Source organism: Cygnus atratus, chromosome 23, assembly GCF_013377495.2.
Source record: "Cygnus atratus isolate AKBS03 ecotype Queensland, Australia chromosome 23, CAtr_DNAZoo_HiC_assembly, whole genome shotgun sequence".
NCBI classification, from domain to species: Eukaryota; Metazoa; Chordata; class Aves; order Anseriformes; family Anatidae; genus Cygnus; species Cygnus atratus.
Window position 1 is genome coordinate 5,768,808 of NC_066384.1, and position 27,960 is coordinate 5,796,767.

At 45.9% G+C, this 27,960-nt stretch overlaps 1 protein-coding gene across 28 annotated transcripts in view; it reads right to left on the reverse strand.

Annotated features, from left to right (window-relative positions):
- The window catches only part of PUM1 (pumilio RNA binding family member 1), a 71,821-nt gene that overhangs the window by 30,636 nt on the left and 13,225 nt on the right, over positions 1 to 27,960 (reverse strand). For 4 of the 28 annotated variants that reach the window (XM_035565095.2, XM_035565099.2, XM_050715112.1 and 1 more), the window contains 7 exons: positions 23,526 to 23,594; positions 13,972 to 14,080; positions 11,178 to 11,356; positions 8,901 to 9,067; positions 7,672 to 7,942; positions 1,822 to 1,915; positions 330 to 431 (listed from right to left, as the gene is read on the reverse strand). In XM_035565095.2, coding sequence (XP_035420988.1) covers positions 330 to 431; positions 1,822 to 1,915; positions 7,672 to 7,942; positions 8,901 to 9,067; positions 11,178 to 11,356; positions 13,972 to 14,080; positions 23,526 to 23,594 — 991 coding nt within the window. Of the gene's footprint in view, positions 1 to 329; positions 447 to 1,821; positions 1,916 to 7,671; positions 7,943 to 8,900; positions 9,068 to 11,177; positions 11,357 to 13,971; positions 14,081 to 23,525; positions 23,595 to 27,960 lie in introns of all 28 variants that reach the window. The other 24 variants (XM_035565101.2, XM_035565098.2, XM_050715113.1 and 21 more) reach the window with 8 other exon arrangements.

Below are 27,960 nucleotides of genomic sequence, written 5' to 3' on the forward strand. Positions count from 1 at the left end.
AGGTATCTTTCACTACTGTCAGTTACCAAAGCATCCCAAACATGTAACAACGTTTATCTCTGCAAGTGCTTCACTTCAGATTTGCTCTGCTTGTTTATCCTCAGCAGAAAGAGAGCCCACAGCAAGTGCTATACAAGCATTATCACATTTAATCTACAGAAAATAGGGTTTCCAAGACAAATTCCGCTTCAACTCCACAATGATACACAATTATCTCTCTGCGGAAATTACAGTGTACTAATAATTTATTGCCACAATCAGCAGAGTCTCGAGAACAGTTTTGGTACAGAACATGGCAAGGAATGCACAGACAACTGGAAGCACCTCACCTAACGTTGCAGCTGCTGCGAGTCCGGCTGCGTACGGATCCGTGCCTGGAGGAGCGGCGCTGATGATGTATGGATTGGGGACAAAGGCAGCAGGAGCTAAACCTGCTGAAAACATACCTGTCAGTAAAAACAGACTTGACTAGAACTGAAGCCCTACCAAAACACCTCTGGCTATCTGGCTGACAAAACTGTCTGACTGAACAGTGTGGAAGAAAGGCTCACGTTGCTTCAGTATTTTCAAGCTTTTTATAGGTTGTTCTCTATGGGCAGCGAGTAGCCACTGTGTTTCCTAGAGTCTTATTACAGCAAGCTACAGCAAATACAGTTTATATTGAAAAAAACAACCTAATTCCAACAATGCAGTGCACCATAAGGAAGGCTAAATTGGCAAAACAGTCTACATATAATACCCATACCTGCTCAGGTACCTCTGCAGTGCAGATAAACCCTCACTGTTTAAGTGATTATTAACACCAGCTAGATATTAACGCTATGTAATTGCTTATTCTGAGTAGCAAGTTAATCAAGAACCAGTTTAGCCTACTTTCTGAGCTCCAGACCAACTACACAATACCAGCACTCGATGGATTACTTTGGAGGGAGCTCAGCAATGTATGGACAGCACCATGGCAGTGACAGTGCCTGCAGGCATTACCCTCCTCTGCAAGGAAACGGTTAATCATTAGAGAAATTACTGGTGGGCAGGAGAGGAGCGTACTGGGGAGATAAAGGTGAAGGAGAATAAGTTAAAGCCAAAGAACTTTAATTCAGGTCTATTCCTGAACTCCAAAAACTATGTAACTGCATTGCGCAGAGCTGAGCGTACCAGCATATTTGTATTGGGCTTCTGGGTACCAAGAACCACCGATTAATTTGCCTACTGTGCTAAAAACATTTAACCTTGAGACAGTTCAACTCTAATCATCCAGGAGTAGCCCCTTTCACAGTTCTCTTTTTTTCTGCAGAGGATCAAGTGCTTTCTTCCCAGTCAATCCATACTGTTTTAATAATACGGATCATGTGCTTGCATAAATTACAGCTTTAACTTGAAGTCAAACCCCAGGCAGCCTGAAATTTTACCCTGGGATAATTTGAACATGAATTTTAAAGCTGAACCACAGGAAGCACATTCAGGCATCCACCGGACCGCACATTTTTCCCTCCCTTCACTATGCTGCTTAGCCCAATTCATAGCAAGCAAGCACTTCAAAATGCTCTCATTACTGAACAGCACTCTCAGCAAGAGTGAGTGTCATTCCTTCCAGACAAGAATGCTCTAGAGCTTTTAAAGCGCACAAAAGACATCTCCAGAATTTTTCGAGTAAATCTTCAAACAATATTCTTCTGCTTGTGTGTCAAGTACTTACCAGTTGCAAAAACGTGTTTAGGATTCCCTAAAATCTACCCGATTTTTTTTCCTGCCGTTTTCCCAGGATGTTCTGAGGGCTAACAGACATCTAGTACAAGGTAACGTATCGAGTGCTAGACTTACCTATGTGAGGCTGATGGGCAGCTGCCAATGCATATTGCTGCTGCTGGGCTGCTGTTAGTTGTTGAACAGCAAGTGCATTCGGTCTTTGGAACAACTGAAGGGACAAAAGAACAAACAGGATCCTTTACTCATGCACAAAAAGCATTCTCGCACTTTTAAAGCAATTCCTTTATACTAGATTGATTTCCACAGCCACTCCTCTTTAACAGGAAAGATCTCAAAACGAAATGACAAAACCGTATTTGAAACCAATTGCCCACGATAATCCGCCTAAAAAGAAAGTATTTCTGGAATACAGCTAAACCCTACCCAGGGTTTTCTCTGCTATTCTCTGCCCGATGCCCGAAAGCCTCGTCCTCCCAGCTCCTCAGGCACACACACCCCTAACTGCAGCCTGGGGACCGCTGGTGGCTGCAACAGCATTTCTCAGAGGCTGAATACCACCAAGTACACTGAGAACACAGCTGCACCACCAGGCAGCCCATGCTGCTTACACAGATACTCTGAAACGGCCAGTGAGACGGCGGCAGAGTAAAGCTTGGAGAGGGAAAGATGATACTCTTCAGACAGGCTCAGAGGTCCTCCGGAGTCAGGAGCCCACAGCCCCTCAGACAAACAAGGGACAAAATGGTTTTTTTCTTTCCCTTCTTGCCTTCATCCCCAGAATCACCTAGGTAAATCCAGGCGAGGAACGTGAAGTCTTCTTTGCCCACAGACAGAAAACAGCCCCTGGAACTTTCTGGTTAAGCCACCCAAGGCACATACAAGTTTGCCAACTTACTGTTCGCTACAGTCTTTAGGAGGGATGTGCAGTGTTACTGAGACAGTTGTTCTCTATATAAAAGAAGTACTTAAGTCTTTAAATGTATTTTCACTTATTTTTTTCATTCATCTAGACCCTTGCTAAACTTACTTCCCCCATCTTCCTGTGCCCGACTAGATGTCTCTACGTACACACAGCCCCCTGACTCAGAACGTTAGCAGCCCACTGTTATCTCCAGCAAAAACATTCACAACGCATGCTGACAGCCACTCTGAAAGTATCCAGAAGCAACGTTCATACCCATTTATTTCCAAAAGTGATCATTTTTGAAGTGTGAATGACTTCACGCGCTGCTGTGATAAGTGTTTTCTCTCTCTAATCACCTGGAAAAAAGGGGGCTTAAATGCTATAGAGTTTTCGCACCTATTATCTCTGCCCTCCTTTCAGGTCTCCAGCAGGACAACCAAGCTGCAGCTGTCAAAAGCAGCAATAATAATTCCGCCCAGATTTCTGGCAGAAACTTGCAGCTATCAACAAGTCCAGAATCAGTTAGGAAGTGAGGGGGTTTTGTAAGTGAAAATTGGACATGGTTCTCCTAAGAAGAGGATAAGCAACTGTGCTTTTTAAGTAGAAAATATGGGGAAAAAAGGTAATAGTCTATATCTTTTTTTTTTTTTTTTAAACAAGTTCAGAAGGAGAATCAACATGCAACAGATCAGACCCAGATTTAAGATCTGGAACCTCAATACCTGGGGGATCACAATCCATGCCTTCCCCAAAGGCTGCTATCCCCTGAACACGCCAGGGCCACTCCGCATATCCAAGGAGGGTCCTAATGCTGCTTATGGAAAACGTATCAAATCCACAGGTCTTTTATCACCTCCGTGGGCCTAACTCCAGGATGGCCATAACACATGCCTAGCAGTCTTTACTCAGAAAACATTCCCTCTGCCTTTTTTTTAATTAAACATCGTTCAACAATACTTTATGCTTACACAAAGCTGAGTGCTTGCAAGGGGTATAATCTTCACTAATATATCATCTGTCATTAGCAGCTGGATCAAATACTTAGTGACATCTCTTAGTTAAATAAAGCAAGCACATCACGGACACCATGACCTACAGAAAATGGAATGAAGGATACCGGCGCTGTAGGAGCCTCCAGCAGCACGTCGCTCGGATCAGAACCGGCAGAAGAGTTTAAAAACAAAACAAAAAACAACCTTCAACTGCTTCGTTGCTCTAGATGCATCTAGAACAGTCGTGCTTGCTTTTGTGGTCTGCTTTTGGGTTGAATTCAGGGGTCAAATATTCTAGCTTTCTTCAGCTGCAAACACTTGACTGAAACTTAATTTTTCATGCTCTTGCATCCCTGATATCAGATCTTCCATCACACTAAGCTCAGTTCTATCAATGTGAACAGTGGAAGAAGTGGCTAGGTAAGTGGGATTTTTTTGCCCTTAGGATCAGCAGCTAGTTTATCTCCTCTGAAAATAGGTCTTCTTTTGCCCAGTTTACATATGCAATGATTTCCACACCTCCGAAATGCATCTCAATGATTAATTTCTAAATTAGCAGTAGTAGCAAAAAAAGGCAAAGCATAAATATTTGACCTGATATCTTTATTTATTTATTTTTATCATCATCACTGTCTGCTTGCCCTCTCTCCCTCTTGTGACCACAGCCGATCACTGCTGAATCGGACTTCCAGCCACGCAGGTACCCACACAAGCTTCACGCGTTTTTCCGCTGCTGAAACGAAGGCGCAGTACCCGGCGCGCCCTGCAAATGGCTGCTGCGACAGCCACGAGATCACAGACTCAGGGAGACAGAAAGGATGCTCCTTTACCTAGAACTGCAACTGGTGTAACAGAGGGGAAGAATAGGGAACACAGTGGCAGCGCAGAGCCCTTTCATCTGCTTAAGGAAAAAAAATGAGCAAGAATCTCTACGTCTGCAACCTAAACTCAGTAAGAAAACTAACGATCTAGCTCCAGCTTCGTTATCGTTGCTTCCCCAGACTATGCTCTTGAGCTTCTGTAAAGCCACGTGCAAACATCTGGCCGCTTACACTGCGCTGCAGGCAGGAGGAAGGGCTGGATTCCTTCTGGCTGCAGAAAACCTCCCAAATCTTTACGGAGTTTCCCTTTCAAAGGCAGAACAGGTGAATGTTGATACCTAAGCCCTGGACTCGGGCAGTGTCAGTCAGCGACCTCTCTCTCCCTCTGGATGCTTTAAAATGCAGTTTCTCTAAGCCTCCAAACCAAGACTCGACTTACCCAGAAGGTGTGTGAGCAGCTAGAACTCTGCAGCTGAGGGTTGTGCACTGCCTGTAACTTACACAAGGGAGAGGAGCCAACAAACACGGTCAGAATTTCAGGCTGTGCTTAGCCGGCTAAGCCCCTACGCCACCTGAACTCTGGGAATCATCAACCCTACGTATTTAATGGCAGCGTTACCAAGGCCTCAATGCACTGTCTCCATCTGCTGACAGCAAAGCCCTATATTCCAAAAAAAAAAAAAAAAAAAATCACAGAAGACCAAAGGTGAAACTCCAATAAAAAGATTTTTGTCATCTTACTCAGAAACTTACATTAAATTAAGGTTAAACTACATTTCCATATTAAATTGTGGTGTCCAGTAAGTGGGAAAAAAAAGAGAAGAACACTCCTTAAAGAGCTATTAACTGGAATTCAAACAAATCCAAGCACAGAGCATTTTGACCTGTTACATTCAGCGAAAACCCACAAACAAGTGACGTAGCGTTGGAGGGGTTCAGCAGTCTCACCTGACATTTCAAAAACTGAGGCTATTTTCTCTCTCACACACAGGTACAGGAGTAAAGTATCACTAGCAGCATGTGGGGGAGCTCACAGAGGGAATTCCAAGAAACCAGAACAGCACGGTCTGTGTTACAGTTATGGAAACGCTGTACAATTAGATTTCTGTAATCCAGTTTCTTCCGCAATATAAACATCTGACATCTCTAATCAGATTACACGTGATTAAGCCCTTCCCTTCTTCATATTGCTTTTAGCTGCACTTGCTTGTAATCCCTTCGAAGTACGTGACGCTTCCCAATGGGCCAAGAAAGGCGCTTTTAAAGAGATCTTTCTGTTCAGGATATTCAGGATATATTTCTGACAAATGAATGGAAAAAGCCCTGTACTTTCCAAAGACAGACCTCTTTCACACAAGCTACAGCAAATACTACGGAACCCCGGCTGCTGGATGTAGTATTAAGGAAATGGGTCCGACTCTTTGAGCCAAGGCACGCTGCACTTACACCGGCGTGCAGTGAGGGGTCGCGTGTGGCAGTGAAAAAGATTAAGAATGATTTCCTATCTTTAATGCAACACTTATGCTTACAAAAGCCTGTCATTTGCGCTTACAGTCGTTGTGAGCAGCTGTTGCGACAAAGCTGGAACTAATATAACAGCCTGCGCTGAGCAGCCTGCCCTGCTCACCCTCAGCATGGCCCAGCCAGCGCTGAGCGTGCCGGACCCGTGCAGCGGGCACCCGGCCGCGCTCAGAGCGCCAGCACACGCTGCTCTCCCACCAAATTTCGGTTTAAAGAAACGACAGAGAACCACGGCTTCACCGGCGACACAGAAAAAAGCTTTAAGGATGATTACATAGAGATTACATCAGCTCCACACAGACATTACCTACCCACTACACAGAGAAAAACCAGGCATGTCTACAGGGCCATCCAGAGCCTGAACCCAGAAGTGCGCTTTGGTAAAACATGCTCTCCAGATCCGCTTTGCTTCAACAGGTTTTTTTAAGTCTTTTTTTTTTTTAAGGCAAGGAAAAAACACCAACTTGCAAATGAGTCTTAAATGGAAAACGCTGCCAGACAAAACAAAAATTACAGGCTTCGCATCTCTGCAGTTGTTTTCCTATACCTAATGGTTCTTCAAAAATCAGATAGCCGCAACAGGTTTGAAAAAAGCAAAACAAGTTTCATTGTTTAATTGCTTAAAAAAGCCAAAGTAAGTTTTGCATTCAAGGTCCTACCCCTGAGTAAGACAAAGACTTGCGAACAGCTTGCTTTTTTCTCCTTTCTGAGCTATACAGCGGCTATTTAGCTTAATCATTAAAAAAATTTCCTCCATTAACCTCCCCAACGTGCTACATAAGAGAACAACCGCCTAAACCATAACGGTTATTTACACTGCCTTTAAGGCTACGATAAGTCTCCGAAGGCAGGGCTTTCATATAAACATGGCAACAGTCCTTCCTCTGTACACAGTGTCAATCAGGCTGTTTTGCTAAAAAAAAAAAAAACGATCAGATATTTCAGGAAACCCAGGGCTAGTAATATACTCCTGCAATAAGCTCCAACAAAGGATTTTATTCTTCTTTGAAGGATATTATGCTTACAAAAGGAAAGCAATAAACATTTACAGTCGTTACCCAAACAGGCAAGAACAGGAGCAGATTACAAGGCGATCGTTGGATCTAGGCCCAGCATTCAAGAGAGGCCAAACAGCAAGGCCAGGACTTGCCTTACTTGTCCGGGCCGAGGAGTCTGGGCTGCTGTTACAGGAGAAAAGGTCAAACAAACCCGCTGGGCTGAGATAAAGTTCTGTAGTGCTGGACTCTGACCCCAGGTTTTGAGCCACGCTCCAGGAAGGTCGAGCTGGTTCAGATTCACCGTCCCTTCAGCCTCCTGTGATCAGTACTGCCGGGACCCCAAAGCGGGGCTGCAGCACCCAGGCTGAACAGTGGTTCGGCCTCTAAGTCACTTTCAGGGCTCGAGGGTTTTGTTGCTTAGTACATCTCACTAATTAAAAGCTCTTCTCCAAGGCAAGCTTACTCAAAAGCTACAGCTGATCAATCACCAGCACCCTGCCGTGTCTGACCGTTCGCTACAGGCCCTCACACCCGCCGTTTGGACTGCCATAAGCACAGGTCTCCTGTGTCGAGCTGACGAGGAGGATACGTGCAGCGCTCTGCAGACACGTACGGCACACGAACGATGAAACCATCCTAAGTCTTCCCCCGTAACACCCCAGGGCGAGAGCCTGAGCTCACGCTAACCCCAGGACGGCTCCGGCAGAGGAACCCTGGCGATACGTTACCTGCTGCTGGGAATTGTAATCGAAGAGCCCCACGGTGGCTGCGGCTGAGTCCACGGGTACTTGGGTGCCAGAATAATCAAACTGAAGAGGCTCCATGCCAACGTGCTCCATGGGATCCAGAGGAACACTCTGGGACTCTATGTTGGAGAAATCTTCCACCGGCTTGGCACCATTAGTACTTGCCAGCTGGGCTAAGCCCTCGGATCCGTTCTGGTTTGGACCCAGCAGATCTACTTCACTAGCAGAGTTCTGGCAATTACCAGGTGTGCGGCTACACGGAGAGAAAACACATCTGTCACTGGGCACATCCATTTACTGCTCTGTCACACAGCATCAGCTCTCAGCAACACACACTACTACCCAGAGATACTCGAAGATGATGGGGGAAAAAAAAAAAGAAAAAAGATGTAGGCAGCTATTCCAGACCCTCCTGGTACGAATTCTGCAGAACAATCTGTGTATTTAAAAAAAGAAACCACACCACAAAATCCCCAACCTTCTGCACTTCAAAGACCTGCTACAGTACTAGTGTACAAATACTCTTTTTTTTTTCCTCCTCAAGTGAGAAGAGAGCCGTAACAGACAGGGTTTCAGAAATGGCAACGTTGTTTTTCATAAAGCTATTCCATAACTATTAACAACACAAAGCTCTGACACTGTATCTCACTTGAAACCTGAAATAGCTGCCATGGTTTCCTGTTTACCTAACATAAGCACTGGGTTGAATTGAGAAATGGTTCGTCTCCATTCAAGGGCCAGCAGTATGGTCTCAGTGCATTTGTTTTCCTTTTACAGTTTTCCTACATGTCAACACAAGGCTCAGCAAGCAGGTGAGCTAGCAAGAAACAGAAATGCATTCTTTGATTTTATCAATAGCCCAGATTTCACAAGGCCTTGATCTCGAGAGCTACAAGGAACAAGTCCAAGAACTCAAGTACAGCTCACACCAGTCTACAGGCAGGGTCAACATCTCAGTAGGTATTTCCAGAAGAATCTCATGCAAAGTAGCTAAAACTACATGTGAAAACAAGACTACACAATACAGAACTAGGTGTGCGCAGGCCATCAGTTATCCTCCACTTTCTCCCAAGCACGTCCCTGTGTACGCTATGGTCCTTATGACACTGCTTCAGTGAGCCAACAAAGGCTTTTCACTACTGTTCTCAGAGCATGAAAGATCTTTCAGAGAAGTGTGACGCTGATTAATTATTAACTGATGGTGCACATACCTGAAGTCTTTGACATCTGTGTCGATTCCATTCTGCACAGGCAAACCATTTGTTTTATCCATCACATCCCCCTCCTCCTTCAGATCTCCTAATTTATCGCCATCAAATGTGCCCTTATTTTTCTTATCCCCTTTGTCATTCTCATCATTCTCTGCATCCCTTGGCCCCTAGGCAAAAGAGACATTATTTTAATAAGCTTCGGTTTCAGATCAATTTTGCTTTCATTCCAAGATGTTAACAAATCAAAGAAACATGTCATAATAAAGTAAGTTGCTTTTGAACATTAGTTCTTACAAATAAAAACATAAGAGCAAAATCATAAATCACAATCAAAGAAACAAAGGAATCAGTTCTCATTCCCTTCCAGAAGAGGTTTTGGCGACCTGTTCAGTTTCTTCCATTCAGTAAGTCAGGGTCCAACTCTACCAGCTCTAAAAAAATCCCACCCCAAGGTAATTTTAAAGAGTATTTACCCGAATCCTCCTTATAAATGGAACTTGGGCACACTTTAAAATTAACTCAGGAGCTTTTAAACACAACAGCATGCACGAAGGTGTATGAACTGAACTAGAGCCTCTCCATCGGTTGATGTCTCCACGTCAGAGATGCGGTAACTGCCTGGGCAAGTGCGTGTACCCAAGCAGAACAGGACCGAACAGGACCGCCACGCAGCTGCCTCGCTTTTGGGGGGCATTACAGGGATTTGCACAGGCAACTCCACGGTGCAGCTCCTAAGAGCACTCGAGTCAATGACTAGCTCAGATCATATAAACCTAAAGCACTTTTTGCAAGGGAAAAAAAAAGAAAGGATTTAATTTCTTGTTGAGCATTTTGTAAGTGGCATGGCATCTGCAGCATTCCCACCCCTAATGTCTGCATTTTATTACACTTGGGAGAAGAATAAAGGGTGGTTATGCCAGGGGCACGATTTTGAACAACAAAAGGGAGAGGAAAAACAACATAATTTATGATAAAAAAGCAGCAAGGGGCATATAAACAGATTTATCATAGATAGTTTTGGTGCTGTCAAAAGACAGACATTCAAACCCTCTCTTCCACTTCAATAGAGGGAAAAACACTCCACATACATACCAGGGCATTTGAACCCTGTATCAACTACATCATTTTTCCATTCTCTTTTTTTTGTTGCTTTTTTTTTTTTTTTACTTTTTTTTTTTTGGGGGGGGGGGGGGGGGGTAGGTTCCCTCCCATACTTAGAAAAAAGATCATTTTAAAAGCAAATGATATTCTGATGTTTCTTCTTAAATAAAATCCAATCATTCTTCACTAATATCAGAGAGCAGAATTGGAAATGCCAATTACAAACACAAATTCGGAGCCCAGTTTTCACCCACACAATATGATATTCACAATTTTTCCCTTTGTTTCAGAACTGACATCCTGACCACCAGGGCTGCAGAGCAGACACCTCCCTAACCCCAATTCTGGATGATAAATTTGCTTCCTCCACTGACTGCTCCCCCTCCCCCAAGTCATCTTTCCTAGGCTCTGGATTCAAAAAAGTTATCAGGTGCCCACTAATAAGGGTCAAAAATAAGAGGATGGATGAAGGAGACCACAAGCCATCTCCCTGAAGGGATGAGCGCGGCAGTCTTCCAACGGTAACGAACCTACTCGGCTTTTCTGTTCTCCGACACTGACCCAGCACCCGGCTGACGAGGCAGAGCTGAGATGCCGCTCTTTTTTCGCCCCAGTATGGGGACAGCACTCGATGATGCCTCTCCTGCCACATCCTTAGGTTTGAGGCAGCAGCGACTGCGCTCTCTTCCCCACCCCACTGAGCACAGTGACTAACGCCATTCCTCCCCAGGAAACAATATGCCCTTGAAAGCATTCCCAACCTGGAGAGGCTTTTGTAGCTACGTTACGTCTCTAGCATCGTCACATGGAGCTTTCTGTTCTTAGCCAGCAACAAAGCACCCACACGCTCACTCAAGAACCACGCTGTTCGCTACAGATACGTTTGCATGCTTTCCCAACCACGAGTTCAGATGGCGTTACTGCAGGTGTGCTTATCCTCAGAGCCAGGAACATCAGCAACCTCCCCGTCCTTCACAGCCGCCTCCCACACTGCACCCCTCCGTCGAGAAGAGCCGAACTGCTGGCCTACCCGTTTAACAGAGGCTGCTGAGCTACTGGAGCAAATAAAAGGAGGAACATCTGCCTCTAGGGATGGATTAACAAACAAACAAACCAAGCAGCAAATGGAGAAAACAACAAAATGGGAACTCAAAGTTCAGAATCAGGCACACTTACAAATCCTCCTTTCCTTAGGCAGGAATCTCCAGGAGATGAGCTCAACACATACTCCACCATGCTAACTCCAAGTCCTCCACTCTCTGACCGTGGTGAAAGCACTGAGTTGACTTCACTATTCACATGAAAGCCCTGACCAGGTCTTCTCTGAACCATAATTGGTTGGGAAACAGAGTGATCTGGAACAAAAACATGTGCAATTCTTACAAGCAGATCCAACTATTCAAAGGAGGCAAGTCATTAAAACGTACTCTAGTGTCTTAATTGTACTAAGAAGCGCCAGCTTTTTGACTCTGATGACGTCCTTTGGAAAGAGGAGGATTGCTCTCTCATTCATAAAATACTAGAACCTGTAAAGCTTACAAGTGACAACTGCATTTAAACTCTAAAATCATAAAATTTCAGAAATTTGTGTCTTAAGTAAAGGATGCAATAAAAAAAACAAAAGTTCTAGTATTTACATGTAATAAAACTCTTGTGTTAATACAGTGGGAAAAACAATCAGTCCCTGTTTTAATTGTCATTTCAAGTATCATCCTATGGTTACACCAGCTGCCATTTGTTTTCTTGGTCGTATGAGTTAACATTCTCATAACTCATGATCACAGTTTCTCTCAGCTATTATTTCCTCAAGAAAAAGTTTGAGAACTTCACTTCTTCCTCTGGCCTCCTGCATCAGCCCCATCCCTTTTTCCCCTCTGCAGTCTGAGGGTTTGAGATCCTACCAGAGCTGACTAAGGAGAGATGTCTCCAAGTCCTAGCAGGCTCTGCAAAAACTGCTGCCTGGGCAGGAGGTGACCTTACATCCCAACGAGGGAAGGGAAGACGTACTCAGCTCCTGCGTGTTCCGACTGGTATAAGCCAGTAAGTCAAAAATTCCAGGCAGAAGACATAGTAGGTGCCAGGGGATGGCGGAAGGGACATGGAATGACATCGATACTGTCGTTTTCTTGTAAGGCATAAGCCATCAAGAGAAGAAATTCCATCACTGCTCCTAGCTGCACTCCCTGCCTTCTCCCTCAAGCCGGCACGAGCATCTTTGTGGCCGCAAGTAAAGCGGGCTGAGGAGGCTTCTCTGGGGTAAAGCTAACAAAAACAGGAGCTAGTTTTAACCTAGATCAATTCCCCGGCAGATTTCATCGCACTGCTGCATGACTAATTGTACCACGAGGAGGAGAACGGAGCAGCCTGCATCAGACAGGACTGTTCCTTTCAGTGGTACCGGCTTTAAGTGCTCTCAAACTACCACAAGCTAAAGTAGCGAAGAACCAAAGCCGTGTGGGATGCCTGCAGTACTGGGGACACAGACAGAAGGGAAAAGGGATGGAGCAGAAGGCCAGGCTTCATCAGTTCCACTGCTCATGCAACAAAGCAGACTTCTGGCCCGGGGCACTTCTGCACCCCACCTCCAAACCGTGCTCCTCGCTCCCCGAGGTCACTGCCAGACCACGGCTGTTTCTTCGTTTTAGATGAGCAAAAGGGGAAACTGTGACTTCCCTGACTCACAGACAGCAGCGCAGGTCACGGCTCAGGAATAAAGGCTGCGAGGTGCACAGGATTAATTGAGAATAAACAAAGGAAGAAATGAGACTGAGGGCTTTGACTCATGGAGATCTGTGATCAGCCAGCGTAGGAGGTTACCTCCCCCACGTCTACCCTGCTTGGCTAGTGGGTGCAGCCAGCCCAGCAGGGGCAGCAACGGAGAAAGTCTCAGCTATTACTGTAGAGTCTGGCTCCAGCCCTCTAATCCACCCTCAACTTCAGTTTGTATTAATACAAGCAGGCACAAGCTGCTGTTGAGGACTGGATGCACGTGCTGCTAGGGAGACCCCCTGCAGGCAGGCAGGTCAAACGGCTGGCGGCTGCAGCTCCCCGAAATCTCCCCAGCACTCGGCGAGCCTGCAAGGTTCAGCCGAGAAGATTTTGAGAAGCTACAACCCTTTTTCACAGCCATTTTGAAATTTAAACAATAAAAAATGCTCTTATCACATAGTTTACTAGAATAGTCTTTCTATCCCAATGCCTTTGCTCCAATAAGGATATTTTTGGCAGGCAAAATAAAAAAAAACAACTAAAAAAAACAACAGTAAAGTTGCTCTCCTCTGGAGCTGTAGTTCTGCACGGTTGTTTGGAAACTGCACGGGATACTCAGCAGTGTCTAAGGAGCGTATTCAGTACACATGGAAAGCACAGAAAATAAAGAGTAAAAGGTTAGCATTTCGAATTCAGCACATGCATGTGATTTTTTTGCCATTTAACTAAAACAAACCTGAACACTTTCCCCTTTAGTTCGAAATATGGGACGGTCTCTCATCCAAGAACAAAATTCTTGGCAGATAAACTTCAACACAGCTAATTCAAACCATCGCTTTATTTATTTATTTTAAAATTTATGTTGTTGGGCTTTGGTTGGTTAAGTATTTAAAAATTGTTTTTATCCCCCCACTAATCTTGTTCTCTAACATCTTTGTTCAAACTTCAATCCATCCTAGGGCAGAAAACGCATGAGAAAGTTTACATTCAGATTTGAGTTGCAATCTAAAATTTGTAAGCAGATAAACATAAGGGTACATACGTTCACGTTAGACAATTTCTTTTTATAGCTATGGATATCTTTTTAACTCTATCACAAAGCAATGTGGGTTTTTAAAGTTTTTCTATCATGTAACACAGATGCTTTTATTTTATTTTTTTCTTAAAAACTGTGTCATCCAGACTGGCCAGCAATTTTGAGCAGATGAATTGCACATTTCTATGTTCAACCCCAGCTAAATTAAGTAAATAATTGAGCTACCTGATGTTCCCCAAGCACTGTCTCTCCACTGATCTCCCAGAAATATCCCTTTTGGTCCATCTTTGCTGGAATCATCAGATTCCCAAAACTTTTTACCCGGCAACAGCTGCTGCAATTAAAAAAAAACAAAGCATGATTAAAATAAGTATAAAATGCAAACATAAACCATAAGCGTCTCCCTTCTAAACATGAGTCAATCATTAAACACAAACTGATACATGCTTTATAATCAAAATATTTATATACTCCTAGGGCGAAAGCCATACAGCTGAGACAGTAATTCAATCTCAGCAATCCTCTTACATTCTTAAATGCTTTATGAACAACACACACGTAAGCACACACATACGATTTGCATTCTCCAGCCTCTCAACACGAGCGCTACTTGCGAGAAAAAAATACTAGCAGAAAAGCTGTTCTGAGCAGAATACTGTTGTGACTTCCACCTGGGCCGCACGGATACCTCTCAAACTACCCGCATTTCCAGCGGGAACAAAACCCGAGGTTGTGATGCCAGCAGGGACAATACATCAAGAGATGCCGACAGCTCCCACTTCTCGCTTATTTAATGACTGCTGAGGACTCTCAATGCTCTGAAGGTTATTTGTAAACACTAATAAGAGTGAACAGTTCTGGGCCACCACACCTGCCACGCATGCATTGCTCCTACTGGAGGAGAGCAAAGAGGTTATGCACTTACTGAGAACGAGACAAAGTCATCCTTGGCTTGGATGAATCCAAGGAAGCTCGCGCTGAAGTCCAGAAGATGGCTAAAAGAACAACGTGCCCTATTTAGGGGATGCGTTTTGAAAATACCAGCTTCACAGAGGGAACACCTGCCGCGTGGCATCCACATATGGCAGAAGGAATTTCAAGCCCTCCTTAAGTGCTTTAGATGTCAAGTGTACAATCTTCAAATTAAATCTTCAGGCTGGATGAGATGTATGCAATTCAGACAGCAAACAACAGCGCATTCATAGCCAATTGACAAGATAGATGAGCCTCGCCTGCTGAAGTCAGAATAAAACTAAAGGAACTGGAAGATTAACAAGTACTCACATCTGTACAAAATTACCATAGCACAAACAAGAATCATTAGATTAGTCAACGTCTTCTATATATTAGAAGTGCTGATAACTCTACACTCCATCAGCAGGCGTGCAAATTTAAGGCTACAGCAAACAGACGGCTGGATGAGGACAAAGAGAGCGTGAACAAGTTCCCAGCTCACAGCTTTCAGAGTACTCTGGCTTAACACCAACAATCAGGGAGCTTGTGCTCACTATTTACTTTTTACTTAAGGAAGATCTGTTTGGTCAGAAACATCTTGTGGAGCAGGTCGGTACGTGTGAGATTAAATCTGAGGTACACAGGTTTGGATAACTGGAACGATTACACCTAAACCAGGTATTAAAATGGGAACACCACCCACCTCAACCAGCACGTGAGAAGCAGAATTCCTTCCGAATTCTCAGAAAGCCCCACCACAGATAAGAGAGCGATTCCATCCGGTTATTTAACAGACACTCAAAGTTGCTGCTGCCTGTTACCTAAGAGTAACGCTGCTTTTGCACCGAGAACAAAAATCAATCCACAGCAAACAAGCACGGGGAAAAAATAAACAAGCAAGCATGATGCGTTGGGAAAAAGCTCGTGCAGCCACAAGATGGAGGACAGACAGGCCATCTGAGCGGAGCCCGGGGCAGAAGCTTTCAAGCAGGCCCCAAACCACTCGCTCCATGAAGAACTGGGGTGGCCGAAGCTCGCTCCCAGCTCCTCGTGCCGGCCGCACGCCGCTGCCCTGGCGAAACTCACGCATGGACACCTGCGTATGGGCTCTGCGAGCTGACGGGAACGCAAACCGAAGCAATCCGCACCCACACGGGGTAGATCAACATTTCCAAGCGTAGCATCCAGGAGGTCACATTTTCGGAGGCCGCGTGCCAGCAGTGCTCCTCCCAATGGGCGCAGCAGGAGCGCCAGCAGCGCGCCTCCCGCCTCCCAGCCTCCTGCTGCCCACCCTCCGGAGGAGCCGAGACGCTCCTGGCAGGGCTGGCAACACCACGCACACGTCTGCACACGCGGTCCCTAGCAAAAGGGGACGTCGCTTGCTGCCACAGTGCTGCAAAAGACTAGTTACAGATGAATACAGCTCAACGACGCTGCAGTTTCTCTCAAAGCATGCACCCGTATAAGCTGTTTCCCCGCCGTAAAGCTCCTCTTCTAGCTCACGCTGTTGTCGCAGCCTCCCACCTACTAATTCAGGAGCAAAATACTTCAGAGCACACATTTGAAATAAAGGACGAGATAAGCTCATTCGCCTTTTGCATGTCTGAGCACAATGCAGCATACTCCAAAGTCCTTGAAATTATGTGCTGCCCCAAGCACACCTGCGCACGTGCCCTGTTTCTGGGCTGTCCCTACGGCAGGGGAAAACGCTTTAATACACGGATTTATTAGTGCCAGGAACACACGGGACTCGGACCCACCTTGCTTCCCAGCAGGAATTACAAACGCAGTGTGTAGCAGTCTCTCTGTAGCTCAAGGCAGGAGACAACGGCCTTTCCCCAGTCAAATACTCGAACTAAGCGCTGGCTTTCTGTACCAAAGAGTTCCAATACCCAAACACCAAACTTCTGCTGTCCCCAGCTCTTCAACACAGGGCACACCATCCACGCCCACGAGCTCCCATCCTGCACGCAGTCTGTCCAAGCAAGGCCATTTAATGGCCTGTTTGCCCTACAAGGTGTCCCAGGCTATTTTCAAGCTCTTTTTTTTGGCAGTGAGTCATTTCCACCCAAACTTCTCAAGAAGGAGGAAAAAAAATACCGAGAAGGCATTGTAGTCTAAGTGCTAAGCTTCCTCTGGCTTTTATCGTCGTCTTTTTACTGCGAGAACAAGACTCGGCTTGTTATTTTAACTCTCAAACCCGTAAGTAGAAAACGCAGTGTTTCCCCTGGCTGCTCCTCCTCCGCAGCAACACAAGATACCAGCAAGTCACTTCTTTTTAGGCATCCTCCAGTGATTTTAGGATCTGTTATTGCACTGGCAACACAGCGTAAGCCTGCCTATAAGGCTCTCAACCCGAGGACAACAGCAACTGCACTGCGCCCCTGTAGTTCTAACACAACGGCACGGACGAGAAACGCCCGCCAGCAGAACACGCCTCAAAGCACACGGACCCGCTGCTCCTCCATCGGCACCAGGGGTAACGGCGAGGAGGTGAAGCAGTCAGGTCGGGGCTTTCCAGCATTTATATGCATAAATACATCACGTGTTACAAGTTTTTTTTGTGGGGATTTTTGTTTTTTAAAGCTTCTGCCATTCCTGTATGTCACAGAACGCAGCTTTTCCACTCCTGCTGATGCTGTCCCACCGTAGCGCCTCTCCCCCCTCGGTCTCAGGAAGTACAGAAGAAAGCAATATGGAGCAATTAAACTAAACGTTAGCTGCAGCTACAACTTCTCAAGCCCTTCACCAATACCTCACAGTGTAAAAGGACGAGATCTGTTTGGCAGTCAAACCTGAAATAAAAAGATGAGAAGGAGCGTGGACTTGCAGAACGGAGGCAGGAAGAGCTGAGCAGAACAGAGTATTTTTATTCAAGAGCATCATCTAGTTTAGAGGAAAATTAAGCTCCTACCATAAGCTCTTGAGTTTCCAAAATGTAAATAAATTTCCCTCGTACACTCAAGCAAGCAATAGCAAATATTAAGTTTACTATATTTCTTTCTATTTTAAGGGAAAAAGCAAGTTTAAATTTAAGCTAAAAAAAAAAAAGCAGGAGAGGAAATTGGCATCTGTAAAGCAGCCCAAGAATTGCTGGGGAGCCCAGGAACTGTCTGGCCCATAGAGCTGAAGCGCTACGTAATCTCAACATTTCTAAAGCAATCCTAAGATCTGAAGCAAACATGATTAGGGGTTCGGTAGCTTCTTCTCCCGAGGAAGCCTGTTGCAGGTAACTACGTTCAGTCTCCATCCTTGGTGCAATCTTTTGAGCTAGCTGCGTTCCCAGACAATATCAACGGCGGCAACAAAATGAGATTTTTCATCTCTCAGAACTTCAAAGCACTTTCGCACAAAACGCTTTCAAATTTCAATTATAAAATCATACAGTGAACACGTGGAAAGGGGTATCCACAGATATGACCCACCATGTTCACAGACACACTTGATACACAGCCGCACGAACTCGGCACGCACACAACTGGAGGATAAGGGAAGAGAACAACCCTTCCTATGAAGACGTGTGAATGAACCACAGCAACAAGCTAAGCTATGAAGGGCCACATACAGAGCAAGCTTTTATTTGCATTCTGGTGGCTTATATAATAAACTTCTCTATTTTGTTGAAAACACAAACTGATTCCCTACCACAAAAGGTAGCAAGATCCTTTCCTCTAGGGAGAGGATGACTCGAGACTGAATCCTTCATTTCAACTACCCTTTACTCCTTTTTTAAGTGGTTACGTGCGTGTGTTTTGACACTTAATGAGATCCTGAAGAACTGTACCTGAACACCTTACAGTTTTGTGCTGAATCACAAACAAGGAGCAGAAAAAACATTCTAATACTTGCTATCTCGCACGCACTGCACAACAAGCGAACTACAATTCTGCCCCCTGTAATTTCTTCTTTTCCCCTAGAATATAAGCATAAAATTTCAGACTGAAAGCTCTGTAACATTAGCAGAAAGAAACAGAATATTAAGGTTTAATTTACATATGTATTCTGGATGTATTTACCGATACTGGGGGGGAAAAGTAAACCAAGAGACAATCTAAACAGATGGCAAGGGGGTCCTTGCTCTGTTAAGTACTGCTCCATCCAAAACTAGAGGTTTAGCAAGCAGTAATTATCTTGTACTGAATTACACAACAGGCTGCCAAGATGATGAATTTTTCCTCAGGGAAAGTTGTCAGTTGCAATGGAGAAAAAGAAAACTTGTTTAAGTAAAAATAATCCAGTTTTTCAGGTTGAAAATTCAAGAGAGAAAATGCAGAGGTTAGAAGACCAGTTTATTTGTTCCCTGGTGGTTTTTTTTTCTATTTATTTATTAAAATTGACTCTATCTAGTACGAAAATAATCCTTCTAAGCCCTCTTACAGAGGACTTACAGATTTAGGCCAATATTCAATTTAGCAGAGGGGGAGGAGGCGAGGAGGGACGACTTCCACATCAACAAAAGCAATTCTACAATCAACAAGTACTGAGCCTGGGCGTACAGGCCCCACTGAGATGAGATTATCAATTAGACAAATTAAGTGAACTGATCCCCTTCAGACAAGGCAAATATTACCATCAAAGACGCCACCTGTGCCCCTCCGCAGCAGTTGGAAAACTCAGCTTATCCGCAGCAACAGGTATAAGCAGGCAGAGCGTGTACTCATGGTCACACTCGGGCAGCGAGATGCTGTCCACCCCCAGAAGCACTGCACCCAAAACCAGCCACGATGGCCAGACCTGGTGTGCAAGAAGAGAGCTGGTGTCCCACTGGCAGCAGCACCGGGGTGAAGGCTCAGTGCTGCCCTGCCAGCTCTTGCTACCCGACCCCAAGTAGGGGCAGCTCGCCCACCTCGCAGGGCTCTAGCAGAAGAGCCTGCACATAAAAGCAGGCAGGATGTCACGTCTGGGAACAGTGGGGAAGGCTAAACCAAAAAAATCCATCCTGCCACAACATGCTGTTAGCTGCGCGTCACCGAACCCACGGCCGTGAGCAGCAGCTGCCAGTCTGGACCAGTTTGGTCCCCCCATCCCTGCTGGGCTCTTGCTCAGCCCCTGCACCTTGGCCACCAACGCGCTTACAGACACGGCTTCACTCCTCCCGTTCCTAATGCTGCTAGCACTAGGGAACTAAAACACTGAACAGGAACATCATTCACACCTTCCAGTAGTCCCCAGCCCAGCTCCAGCGATGACTCGATGAGAAGGGAGCAATCACTGGTGGTGAAAGCAGCGTCACGTGGGCTTGGTTTGCTTTCCTACCAGATAAAAGCAGCCTGGGCCCAACGTGACAACCACGCTGATTCAGAAAAGGCGCTGGTCACTGGAGGCAGGGTCTCACCGAGGCCCTAACCAGCCGCATCAAGGGGCGCACAGACACGGAGAACACAAACCGCTTCAGCCTCTGCCATTTAAGAGACCTGCTGCAAGGAACCACGGGGCTTGCAGCAACTTCGCTGTTTGGCTCAGACCTGCTCTAGGCTCAGACTTCAAAAACTTCGAGAGGACAGCAACCCAGAGTGCAATAATACAACGCCTGTCAGCTGAAAATGGACAGTATTTCTTACCAGTCTGTCTTCTCAAGAGCAGAGGGAGATTCACTATCACCCCAGATATTCTTTCTTTAAAATTTTTGGTCCAACTCCTGGCAGTTTTGAAGTTAAGGGCCCACCAGCTACCCCATGTCTTCCTGTTCCCATTCCCCTCCCACCCTCCTGGGTCATGTTACAGCTCACTGCTCACCCAGCTGCTCACCACTCTAGCTGCAGGCTTACTGCCCAGCATAACCAACGAGCAAACCAAGAATGCTTCCGCAGCCCAAAACTCGTGTAATGCACGGTGACAAAAACGCCACCTCAGTCTCTCTGCACTGTCCACCACACCAAAAAGACACTGCACGAATATTCAATATTGCTAAGCTCCAGATAAGAGGGATTTATGTGAAGAAAAGCACACATCCAGCTCTTTGTATTGAAGGCCTGAAAAGAAATAAAAAAACTCGCATAGCTTGTGTTAAGCTTCAGATAAGCATCACTGCTGCGTGATCAAAGACCTCCGAAGACAGCGCAAGAGGCAAGGACACGCACTCTGGTCCGTGTGCTAAAGCAGCAAAGCCAGCCAGCCCCTACGTGCTATTTCTGAAATGCCCTTCTCCACCGTTTTGCTTCTGGCTTCACCAACTGCTAGACACCGGCTCCTATATTACTCTCCAGAGCAACATCTGCTGAGAAGTGGAGTTGGATAGAGATCCAGCGAAGACTTCACGACGCTTCCACAGCTTCTAGTAAGGCTTCCTTCAGTATAACTAGCAAACTGGACCAAGTGCTAAAAAAATAAGGGGGAAAATCAGATGTCCCTTTTGGAAGGTGACTTTTAACATTATTGACCACATCCGCTACGCATGAACCAAACCGTTTCCATTTCAGAGCAAGGCGAAAAGGTTTTCCACAGATCTTTTCAGTCTCACTTCCAAAAGCACTGTGCTGCCACTTGCACAGACAGCGAGGGGGCACAAGGCCAGCTGCAACGGGAGAGCGGGATTCTGAAGATGAAGAGAGATGCAATGCAGATCAAAGCTGTGGGTTTTTTTAAACTACTCTTAATTTCCCCAGATTAGGGTATCTGTTCATCACAAATCAGAAGTTATCTGGATTTTGACAGCAGCACAGATAAGACATTAAGTGTTTGACAGCGCCCTTTTAAAAAGCTCTGATGTGTTCAGAGGCAGAAACTCCTTAAACCACTAAAATTATATTGCTTACTGAGAAGCAAGGCAACAGGAAGATAAAAGATACACTAAATGCCTTGTTTTCCCAGACGTATAAATAAACACTCTTTTCCTCATCTTTCTCCTCCAGGGTTTTCAATATCAACTCAAAGTACAAGATTATCAACACTTCCTGCAGGTAAGAATCAGAAGTATGGATCTCGGTTTACAGTTCCTTAAATTGGCCAGCTGGATGTGTGCTGAAATACCTCAAGAAATACAGAGAAAATTCAATGGATAAAGAAAGGAAACTGTGGTGACTAACAGAGAAAAACCTAAGAGGAATAAGATATGGTGTCTTAGCTCAGACAAAGAAAATGTGAAATGTCACCTCTCCCGGAAAAAAGGGACACGCCAGAATGGGGAAAAGCCCAGTGACAGAAGGATGCCATCTCCAAAACTTCCAACATCACAGTAACAAGAAAGGAGAGGGGAAAAAAAAAGAAAAAGTGAGTCCTCATTTAGAAGATCCAGTGAAGAAAACCTCGGATCCAACACCCCACCCCCAGACACCCTAAATTCACTTCTCTCCCGAAATCACTCAGGGCTGGTAGAAGCCAGCATGCTTCGGAATGCCTTTAGGCGTTTCAAGTGACATGATCTAATGCCATACTAGGCACAAAAGAAGTGCGAAAGCCTGGTAAGAGTAAGTATAGAAGAGCCTGTACACTCTATATCTGAAAATGAACGTCTTGCCCCAGTGAGGCGTCTTGCCCCAGTGAGGCGTTAAAAAAAAGAAAAAGAGGATTCACAGAACATTCACACCCCTGTCATTCCCCTGGCATGTTTCATATGGAGGCACATCAGCTGTTTTTCAGCAGCTTTAGATGGATTTCTCCTTTCTAAATCATTTTCACCTACTCTTAGTCAATAGTCTCAGTGTAGGCTAATACAACCTAGAGAAACGGAGATTTTCCTATCAAATGGCATCACATTGAATGACAATTCAGTATTACAGTCTTGCTGAGAAGAAAGGAAGAAGAGCAGAGAAGCCAGGCATCCAGCAACAGCAATTCACAGAGGTCCTTCACCTGACTGACAGGCACACTACCCAGTAACGTTGGTTTTGTGTTTCCTCCACACCAACCGTTTCTGGATTCTACAGACTGTTTTTTAATCTGGTTCACAAACTAGGCTGCAGAAATAGGATGCACTCCAGATGCAGAAAAACTAGTCTGAATTTGCCAGACAGGAGCACAGGAAGGAAGCCTCTCCAAAAAAAACAGACCTGTATCAAGCTAGAGGCAGACCTGCTGCACGTAAATATCCTCCTCCAAGACAAGATTTTCTCATCTCTGTTCTTCCACAAACCTCTGACGGGACTGGCTATAAAGGAAAGGGCAACAAAGCAAGGAGAAGAAGCGTTTCCATCTCACTTCTGGGAACCTAAAACAGCCAGCTGAAGTAACTTGCTATTCGTCCAAGTCACCGTAAATAGGCAAGTTTTCTTCAAAGAAAAACCAAAGGTCACGTTCCCCAAATCTGCTGCTGCTCACTGCACTTGCGAGATTAAGGTAATCCTTCCTGTTTTGCTGTGAAGCTGGAACTGGAGGACCCACTGTCTGACAGCTCCTGCTCAGTCCTTTGACCTGTCCAAAGCACTTACCACTTCTGCAACCCTCGGTTATGTTGCCCAGCTACTTTAAACACTAAACACAGCCCTACGCTTTACGGCAAGGGCCAGAAGGTGGCCAGGAGTAGAAACCGGGCAGCAGACAATGACAGACAGCTAAACCACACAACGTTACGGGGTCTGAGATCACTGGATCCCAAAATAAACATGCTACAAGTATTGTAACACTTGTCACAAGACAGATTTCTAACTGTTCTTTTACAGCCACCATTTTACTGGTTGATGATACAACAGGTGGAGGGCTTAGCTGTTCCTCCTACTAAGACGCATTCTAGCCTAACAGGTTTTTATTTTGTTACAGCACACACACACAAGCTTCACAGCCACAATGGAGAACGTTCAAGTTCAGAATCATACCAGCAGCCTCAAAAAACTCTTATTTATTCCCCCCCCGCCCAAACACTCAAGTTTTTCTATATGCCTTTCACTTACCTCTCCCATAGCCCGTCCTTCCAGAGCGAGCGCTTGGAAATCATGATTCAGTTCATCCATAGAACGCACCTATTTATAGATGGGTAAGAAAAATACATGAGGAAATGCTTGCTTTTTTTTTTTCCAAATGATAATTATAGTTTACAGCAATTTCTGATACAGACTGAGCTACGTTCTACGTCGCAGCACACAACAAAGCTACCGGGCTCCGAAAGGCGACTTACCTTTAAAAGTTACAACTTTTAGTGTTAGATTTATACATGCACAAAAAAAAGGCAAAACAAGCAATTATTTTAAGACACACAGTCTAACAACTGCCTCTGCTAAGTTTATATTAAAGATTAATATTTCACATCAAGTTGCATAATTTCGGGTGAGGGAGTCAACGCGTAAGCAAGTCGGGATTATTTCCTTTCAGGCACGATCAAATAAAGACTTACAAAACAGGCAGGTTTATATTCAAGGTACAACAATACAAAAGAGAAAAACAGTGGTACAGACAGAAAGCAAATTAAGTGAAATAGAACTGTGTGAAGTGGGAGGCAGGGGATGAAGAGGAGAACAAACAGTGTCTCGAGATCAGCTGCTGTTAGTTACTACGCCCATACCAATGCCTCGAACCACGAGCCCCGAGGCACAAACTGTACCCCAGGGGTGCAGGAGGCCTTGGGAAGGCTCCTGACAGGGCAGGACCATTTCCTCCTTCCCGAGGGGTCACCGGTGTGTGCACGGCAGCCACGGCTGTGCCAGCGGACCCAAGGTGTGTGAGGAAAAGGGCAGTGGCAGAGGGGTCCTTCCAGGTCCCCGCAGGGCGCCGAGGGGCGCGGGGAAGGCGCTGGTTGGTGCCTTGCGCGCCCTGGAGGACCCACGGCCACGCGTTAACCTGAGCAGTTACCTGAAGTGCTGCTGCTGCAGACCATGATTTGATGAAAATGGGTTCAATGAGAACAGCAAAAGGCAGCAGTTAACGTCACCTAAATAAACCAGTGTGCTGAAAACGCAAGAAAACTTTTTTCTGATTTGCATCCCCAAATCTCACCCAGGCAAGCCCATACATGCGGAGCCATTCAGCACATGCGTAGGAAAAAAAAAAACAATAGCCAAGAACCCTAACTATGGACTTGAGGACAAAGCACCGAGGTTCAGCTACGTGCTAGGATTCAGGTGGAATAATCCTTGCCCTCGCCAGCCATCGCGCCGTCTCGGAGCAGGTTATTACAACAGCCACAAGCCCTCCGGATGGCACACCAGCAGCACGACGCGCCTCCTCCTCCGTGTTTACATAACCCTGCAAGCCAACAGGTCTGATACAGGTTTCTGCTGGAGCAGCGGTAAGAGCTTACAGAACGTGTGTCTGTGAGTAACCCACACGCTGCTCACTGCGGGCCTCTGCGGGAGCTCTCCAGGACGCTGCAGACTAACACGGCGCTGAGCCATGGCACCGCCGAAGACCTGCAGGCGATTTGGGCACAGCCACCCCCAAACCAAGCGAGGTCAGTTATGGCACCTGGTGGGCAATTTAGGGCACAAAGGGGAAAAAAATGGTTTAGATGGTCAGCGCCCCACCTCACTAACGGACCAGTGCCATGCGGTTACACCGTGTTCACCGATCTCAAGCCTGACCTTGGCTCCTGATCCTCGTGCTACTATTTCCAGCAGAACCAAGTCAAGACTTCGCTATGAGCATGCTTTGGCTCTACTTTAAGATAAGGTTCAGTAGACCTCATCCGAGAATATCAGATGTAAGGAAAGCAAAGTCCCCTCCAGTGTGAATTCTGCTACTACTCGGTGACAGTACCACTTCGCAAGAGTTTAATCTCTCTCTCGGTTCAAAGGTGTTTCCAGTTTTGCTTCGGCCTTGCCTTGTTCTGCGGTGAAGCACACCGCGAGCACGCTCGGAGAAAACAGGGCTCCACCTTCCAGAAACTACAGCACCAGACAAGAAAGACTTGGCTTTACTGCCAACTCCGCCGCTCATCTGCCAGCTAATGCACCTCGGCTGCCTCGTGTAGGAAATTCTGCGAAGCATTTCCAGCTGAACTCGTGGAAAGCGCAGCAACCCCCAGACACGCTAAGCCACAACAGCCGATCAGTAGCAAATTATTATTTCGATGAGACGTGAGGAATAGAGAGGCTAAACAAAGATTTGGTGGGTGATGTGCACTACTCTCACTGCTAAAGCAACGTCCCAGCAAACCACAGCTGCAGCCACGGTGGCGCTGATCCAGGACTCGCAGGGCTGTAGACAGTGACAACGCAGAAAGAGGCTGCTTGGTGTCCCCCCTGCTTCACCAAAACAAAAACACTCCCAGAGGTGATGTTATGCTATGGGAACCTCAAAAAAAATAAAAGCTGCAAGAAAGATACAGTCACTACAATTCTTCAGATTTCTGCAAGGAATTTAAGAGACGTTTTTATTTTGGTCACATCCCAGCCCCAGCGACTCCAGGCTGCCAACGTGAACTCCCCTCCTCAGCTGCAGCTGCACACACATCCCTGGTGATCCCCGCTCAGGTTACAAAGGTAATCTTGGAACAAGAACCCTACTTCTTGCCTCAGCCCCTTTCTTTCCCTTTTTTACAGTATTTTGGCATGTTACAAGGTCGCTTGTACTCTACCAAATGTAATTCGTTTAAGAAAACGCTAGAATCTCACTGTTTTATTTGTTCGTGTTAGATGCAAGAACATTTTCAGAGATGTCTTGTTTGAGCATTTGCCCTCAGTAGAAAACCACGTTATCACCAAGCTAAACCAATTACAGCAGCACAAGTACGTGATTTACATCCGAGTGTGAAGCCACGTTCCCGCACTGGCTGGATTCGTAGCAGAGAAGCTAAAGCTGGTGCAACTATTAACACCACCATCACCACCGAAGTGGTGAAAGCCACTTAAGATCTTCCACAAAGGAACATCGACTGCTTTATTGTCACGGTCTTTGAAGGGCTACAGTCCAGTAAGCATACACAGCTCTCCTCGGTGTTGACTGTTTGTCCATTTCCAAGTTGAGAAGCACGTTTGTCTTCAACAGATGGATGCCATGAGAGCACATCAATACCAAGGGATGCAGGGGCTGAGAGAAGACGAGTGGCAGAGGGCAAAAAGCAGGAGAACCATGAAGGCCAAGTGCGCTCCAGCTGCTTCACACCGGGTTGGTCTGACTGCACAGCTAACTGAGCACTATTATTTTCACTGCCGAAGGTCTGAAGGAAGCCTTCTGTCAAACATTTCATAGATTGCAAATCACCATCCCAGCCTCTCCCGTAAAATGATACCCGGGGGAAATGGGCTGCCTCCATGTCCTTCCCAAAGCTGCTCCACTCCAGTCACTATTAAAAGAAGTTTCAGCTTCTCTATCTGCTATCATAGATACCAGGTAACAGGAGAAATCCTTCGTTTCAGATATTTAAGTCACGATCCTATGATCACTCCTGCCAATTATGGATAAAAACATTTTCTAAATCAGGTCCCTGTCTTGACTTCCGTGTACCGGCTGCTCACACAGCCCATAACCACCTAGTTTGAGGCCCCCCCTCTCAGTCACATCACTCCTTTATCTCTCCTGATCATCTTATCGATTTGTTTGCAACATAGACCTGTTTATTATTCCACTTGCAAAGACTTATTTCCCACTTTTACAATATCAAACGGCAATACCTCTTCACCCCGTTTTCTTACATAATGTGCACGAATAGCAGAGTTCCTTTATTTCCCTGTCAAAGAAGAACAAACACCTTCTGAACCAGCAGAGCTTAAAACCAAAGCCACGAGCACTTACACCTTTGTATTCCAAAAGGCAGGCTGCGCTCTGGTAACTACAACACACAGATGGTCTCGCACCTCACCAGGATCGATTCCTGGTAACTCTCCCTGGCCCAGATCGAGGACAGACCTGCGAGACAGAACCACGACGGTGCTAGCACTGGAAACGACGAGGTCCACCGAGGGAGAGCTCATTCACAGGTTAGCACTGCTGCGTACGAGATTTGATTACCATAAAGTCTGGTTCACCACTGATCTCGAGTTTTGAAAGAAGTCCAGAAGGCCGTGCCAAGATAAATTGGCTGCCCAAGGAAGCAGTGCCCTGCTATCTGTGTGTGACATGCTAACCTGGTTCCTTGGAGGAAGAGGTGACCCCGAGAAACATCAGGAACCGCACAAGGAGAGGTCAGGCGTCTGCCACAACCGCCTCGTAAGGGATCCTACACACCCGGCCTCTGCTCCTGGCCAGCAGCACCCCACAGCAGCCTCGTCCCAGCGCTGTGCTTCTGCAGAGTGAAACAACGCGCCCATCCTTACCAGCCCCACAGAACAGACCTCTTGACCCTCTGAGGAGTGCTTACTCTGGTAACACGGAGAACCAGCAAGCTCGCTTCTGAAGCCTGCTCAACACCACTCAGGCTGTCTGTCAGTGCTGCTCCCTGCATGAGAGCTACAA